This window comes from Trichechus manatus, unplaced genomic scaffold (genome assembly GCF_000243295.1).
Source record: "Trichechus manatus latirostris isolate Lorelei unplaced genomic scaffold, TriManLat1.0 scaffold00068, whole genome shotgun sequence".
Classification (NCBI taxonomy): Eukaryota; Metazoa; Chordata; class Mammalia; order Sirenia; family Trichechidae; genus Trichechus; species Trichechus manatus.
In genome coordinates, this window is record NW_004444004.1 from 12,827,810 (window position 1) to 12,833,949 (window position 6,140).

General features: G+C 39.7%; 1 protein-coding gene across 11 annotated transcripts in view; it reads left to right on the forward strand.

The window, feature by feature from the left end:
- The window catches only part of DOCK11 (dedicator of cytokinesis 11), a 193,211-nt gene that overhangs the window by 158,083 nt on the left and 28,988 nt on the right, over window positions 1-6,140 (forward strand). For all 11 annotated transcript variants that reach the window (XR_002824626.1, XR_002824627.1, XM_023734487.1 and 8 more), the window contains one exon: window positions 535-648. Coding sequence is in view for 9 of the 11 variants with exons in the window: in XM_023734487.1 (XP_023590255.1) it covers window positions 535-648 (114 nt within the window). In the remaining 2 variants the exon portion in view is untranslated. The remainder of the gene's footprint in view (window positions 1-534; window positions 649-6,140) is intronic.

A 6,140-nucleotide genomic window follows, 5' to 3' on the forward strand; every position in this document is an offset into this window, starting at 1 on the left:
CAGGGGGCTCTGAGAGATTAAAAAGTACCCCCAAAGGCTATTTATTGCCTGAGCTGCTGTCCAGGACCAGGTTAAGCCCTGATCAGAAACAAAGAAAGGAGTCCTGAGGTGCGGGATTTGGGATTCCAGCACACTAAAATAGACTAGTGAAAAGGAGTGGGAAACCATCAAAGAAGAACATCATTTATTCCCAACTTGGCCCATGGACACTACCTAGCAAATATATTCCAAGTGGCACCCTGGCCACCACTGTTTCTGTTCACTATTATGAAAACGGCTTTAGATCTAGCTGTATTATGAGTTTTGAAAAATTGTTCACATGTAGCCAAGAAAGGTCCCAATAAAATTTGAAATTGTGACCTTTGAGGTTATTTCTGTAGAAAAATTTAAACCCCTCATGGATAAGGAAAATAGGTTATGATGGAACTGTGTAAAATCTTTTTAAAGAAGTATTTCATGTGAGTACTTATGTGCTTATATAATGGTGAAAAATGGTCAAAGCCATTTGAAAAACAATTTGCTTCTTCCCCACAGATAATAATTGCTGTGAGCCAGCTGATAGCTGATGTAGCGCTAAGTGGAGGATCAAGATTTCAGGAGTCTTTATTCATTATCAATAATTTTGCAAATAGTGACAGACCTATGAAGGTATGCTCTAACTTCACGTGATAAATTAGAACCATCTTCACTGTCAGAGATGTTTACAGTCCTAGAGTTAAACTGTCGTTTGGATTCACAACTGTTGATAGTATAGAGTGTGAAGAATGTGAGATTGATGAGTCAAGAGCTTTGTCTTGAGTACTGCTGTACCTCTAGGACCTGGAACACAGCCCGGTACATAGCAGATGTTCCGTATTGCATGGATGGATGGATGGATATATGAATATACTGGGTAAATGTGGAGCCCTGGTGGAGCAATGGTTAAGCACTCAACTGGTAACTGAAAGGTTGGCAGTTTGAACCCATCCACTGCCTCCACAGGAGAAAGACTTGGTGATCTGCTCTCGTAAAGATTACAGCCTAGAAAACACTGTGGGGCAGTTCTGCTCTGTCACATGAGGTCCACTATGAGTCAAAATCAACTCAATGGCACCTAACAACAGCAGCAACCCAGTTGTAGCTATTAGAATCTGACTTTTTTCTGGGTTTGATTTCTAAACTTGCTCAAAAAGTAAATGGGTCCTTTCTTAACAGTTGTTACCACTTAATTAGCTAATTAAGCACTGAGTTTGAAATTTCACAAAATCTCACTTCTTAGAGTAGCTCACAGGTGCCTTTGTTTTGTGAGTTACAAGAATCATGTGTTAACTGATTTTGGCTTGCCATAAATACTTATTGGCAAATCCCAAGTCCAAGGCTGTCATTCTTCAGCACCAACTGGCTGAGGCCAGCACCAACACCCTACCATTCCTCTTTCTTACATGCTTAAAATCTATAACATTATAAAAATCTTATCTGTTGCTTCATAATAAGAAGTGCAGGTTCTGTTCTTCAGTAATACGTGTGTGCAAGGGAAGAAGAATCCTTCAATGATTAAGGAATTTTCCTCCCAGAGGAATCATCTCCATTCTTGGGAAAGGTCATCTTCCAGCATAATTTGACGATAATGTGTAAAATCTGGAGGAAAAAAAAAAAACCTTACAAGCTCACAGTCATAGCATCCTTGATGTTTCCAGCCTGTAGAATTTATGAACTAAAAAATATTCCCATAGGAACATTGCTTAGGCTGAGGGGGGAAAAGCAAAACACTGAGTAGTGCCAGCCACTTTCAGGCTGGGAAAGTTTGCTTTTCAGCCAGTTTTACTGGTTCCCCACTGGATCAGTATATGCTTCAACTAATCCCTTGAGAATGTTGTTGTTGTTCTTAGGTGCTGTCGAGTCGGTTCCATCTCATGGCGACCCTATGTACTACAGAATGAAACACTGCCCGGTCCCGTGCCATCCTCACAATCATTGCTGTTTGTTGCAGCCATTTGTGTCAATCCATCAGGTTGAGGGGCTTCCTCTTTTTCACTGACCCCTCTACTTTACCAAGCATGATGTCCTTCTCCAGGGACTGGTCCCTCCTGATGACATGACCCAAGCACGTGAGACGAAGTCTTGCTATCCTTGCTTCCAAGGAGCATCCTGGCTCTACTTCTTCCAAGATAGATTTGTTTGTTCTTCTGGCAGTCCATGATGTATTCAATACCCTTCACCAACACCACAATTCAAAGACATCAGTTCTTCGGTCTCCCTAATTCATTGTCCAGCTTTCTCATGCATATGAGGTGATTTAAAATACCATGGCTTGGGTCAGGTGCACCTTAGTCCTCAAAGTGGCATCTTTGCTTTTTAGTACTTTAAAGAGGTCTTTGGCAGCACATTTCCCCAATGCAGTGCACCTTTGATTTCTTGATTAATGCTTCCTCGGGCGTTGACTGTAGACCCAAGTGAAATGAAATCGTTGACAACGTCAGTATTTTCTGTCTATAATGATGTTCCTTATTGGTCCAGCTGTGAGAAGTTTTGTTTTCTTTATGCTGAGGTGTAATCCGTACTGAAGGTGTGGTCTTTGATCTTCATCAGTAAGTGCTTCAAGTCCTCTTCACTTTCATCAAGCAAGGTTATGTTATCCGCATATTGCAGGTTGTTAATGAGTCTTCCTCCTATCTTGATGCCACATTCTTCTTCATATAGCCCAGTTTCTTGGATTATTTGCTCAACATAAAAATTGAATAAGTATGGTGAAAGGATACGATCCTGACACGTTTCTTGACTTTAAACCACACAGTATCCCGTTGTTCTGTTCGAACGACTGCTTCTTGATCTAAGAACAGGTTCCTCATGAGCACAATTAAGTGTTCTGGAATTCCTGTTGTTCGCAGTGTTATCCATAATTTGTTATGATCCACACCATCGAATGCCTTTGGATAGTCAGTAAAACACAGATAAACATCTTTCTGGTATTCTCTGCTTTTAGCCATGATCCATCCAACATCCTGACATCTGCAGTGATATCCTTCATTCCATGTCCTCTTCTAAATCCAGTTTGAATTTCTGACAGTTCCCTGTTGATGTATTGCTACAACCATTTTTTAATTATCTTCAGCAAAATTTTACTTGTACGTCATATTAATGATACTATTCAATAATATCCGCATTCTATTGGATCACCTTTCTTTGGAATGGGCACAAATATGGATCACTTCCAGTCAACTGTCTTCCAAATTTCTTGACATAAGACAAGTGAGTGCTTCCAGTGCTGCAGCCATTTGTTGAAACATGTCAGTTGGTATTCTGTCAATTCCTGGAGCTTTGTTTTTCTCTAGTGCCTTCAGTATGTCTTAGACTTCTTCCTTCAATACCTCTTGGACTTCTTCCTTCAGTACCATCAGTCCTTGATCATATGCTACCTCCTGAAATGGTTGAACGTTGACCAATCCTTTTTGGTACAGTGACTCTCTGTATTCCTTCCACCTTCTTTTGATGCTTCCTGCATCATTTAATGTTTTACCTATAGAATCCTTTAATATTGCAACTCAAGGCTTGAAATTTTTCTTTAGTTCTTTCAGCTCGAGGAATGCTGAGTGCACTCTTCCCCTTTTGGTTTTCTAACTCCAGGTTTTTGCACATTTCATTTTAATACTTTACTTTGTCTTCTCGAACCACCGTTTGAAATCTTTGTTTAGGTCTTTTACTTCATCATTTCTTGCATTCACTTTAGCTATTTCTTCCATTCACTTAGCTACTCTACATTCAAGAGCAAGTTTCAGTCTCTTCTGACATCTATTTTCATCTTTTCTTTCTTTCCTGTCTTTTTAATGACCTTTTGCTTTCTTCATGTACGATGTCCTTGATGTCATTCCACAACTCCTGGTTTTTGGTCATTAGCGTTCAGTGAATCAAATCTATTTCTTGCGATGGTCTCCAAATTCAGGTAGGATATACTCAAGGTCGTACTTTGGCTCACCTAGACTTGTTTTAATTTTCTTTGGCTTCAACTTGAACTTGCGTATAAGCAATTGATGGTCTCTTGTGCAGTCGACCCCTGGCCCTGTTCTGACTGATGATATTGAGGTTCTCCATCATCTGTTTCCACAGATGTAGTCGATTTGATTCCCGTGCATTCCATCTGGCGAAGTCCACATGTATAATCGCTGTTATGTTGTTGAAAAAGGGTATTTCCAATGAATAGGTCCTTGGTCTTGCAGAATTTTATCATGCGATCTCCGCTGTCATATTTTCCAACTACTGATCCTTCTTCTTTGTTTCCAACTTTTGCATTCCAATCACCAGTAATTATCACTGCCTGTTGATTGCATGTTTGATCCATTTCAACCGCAGAAGTTGGTAAAAATTTCAGTTTCTTCTTCTTGGCGTTAGTGGATCGTAAGTAAATTTGAATAATAGTCATATTAACTAGTCTTCTTTATAGGCATATAGGTATTATCCTATCACTGACAACGTTGTACTTCAGGATAGATCTTGAAATGTTCTTTTTGACAAATGTGACGCCATTCTTCTTCAGTTTGTCATCTTGGCATAGTAGCCCATATGTTTTTCCCATTCAGAATGGCTAATGCCAGACCATTTCAGCTCACTAATGCCTCAGATGTCTAACTTCAAGAGTTCCATTTCCTTTTTGACCCTTCCAATTTTCCTAGATTCATACTTTGTACATTCCATGTTCCAATTATTAATGGATGTTTGCAGATATTTCTTCTCATTTTAAGTCACGGCACATCAGCAAATGAAGGCCCTGAAAGCTTTACTCCACCAACATCATTAAGGTTGACTCTACTTTGAGGAAGAAGTATATTCTTCCCCAGTCATATTTTGAGTGACTTCCAACCTGAGGGGCTCATGTTCCAGTACTGTATCAGACACTGTTCCACTGCTATCCATAAGGTTGTCACTGGCCAATTTTTTTTTTAGAATTAGATCGCCAGGTCCTTCTTCCTAGTCGTCTTAATCTGGAAGCTCCGCTGAAACCTGTCCACCATGGGTGACCCTGCTGGTATTTGAAATACTGGTAGCATAACTTCCAACATCACAGCAACATGCAGGCCACCACGGTACAACAAACTGACAGACGAGTGGTGAGCATAGAAACAACTCGTGCCATTTATGATCTGTCATGGATTGAATTATGTCCCCCCCAAAAATGTGTGTATCAGTTTGGTTGGGCCATGATTCCTGGTATTGTGTGATTTTCCTATATGTTGTAAATCCTGCCTCTATGATGTTAATGAGGGAGGTTGGGTGGCAGTTGTGTTAGTAAGGCAGGACTCGATCTAAAAGACTGGATTGTGTCCTGAGGTAATCTCTTGAGATATAAAAGAGAGAAGTGAGCAGAGAGACAGGGGGACCTCATACCATCGAGAAAGCAGTGCCGGGAGCAGAGCGCGTCCTTTGGACTTGGGGTCCCTGCGTGGAGAAGCTCCTAGTCTGGGGGAACATTGATGAGAAGGTAAAAAGAGAGAGAAAGCCTTCCCCTGGAGCTGACGCCCTGAATTTGGACTTCTAGCCTACTTTACTGTGAAGAAATAAATTTCTCTTTGTTTGTTAAAGCTATCCACTTGTGGTATTTCTGTTATAGCAGCACTAGATGACTGAGACATGATCACTGACTTAATATTCTAAAAGTTTATTTTGCCAGTTGCTAACAGCCTTAACGCCATGTAATACAAATGGGTTAGCACTTTTTCAAAGTAAATGGGATTTGTGTTGGCTGCTTGATAGAAAAATCTTTTTCCCGACTTATTTCTGAAATGACTTTGTATTATTCTGTTAGGGCAGTCATTACCAATATACTCTATTACAATAAAGTGTGCCTTTCCCCCAGTAAATCGAATTCCTGTTAATGCATAATGCAATATTATTTAACGATAATAATTATTTTTAAAGAGGTAGAGAACGTAATTTATAAAACCAGTTCCTCCACATTTTATTATATTCACATTAAAAAGCTTCCTAACTCCTATACCTGTCCCTACCTCATCTTCTAATCATAGAGATAATTGTGATTCCTCCAGTAAGATTGCAAGGAAGTAATAATGACTTTTTTTTTTATTGTACTTCAGGTGAAGGCTTACAGAACAAATAGTTTCTCATGAAACAGTAGTACACATGTTGTTTTATGACATTGGTTAACAACC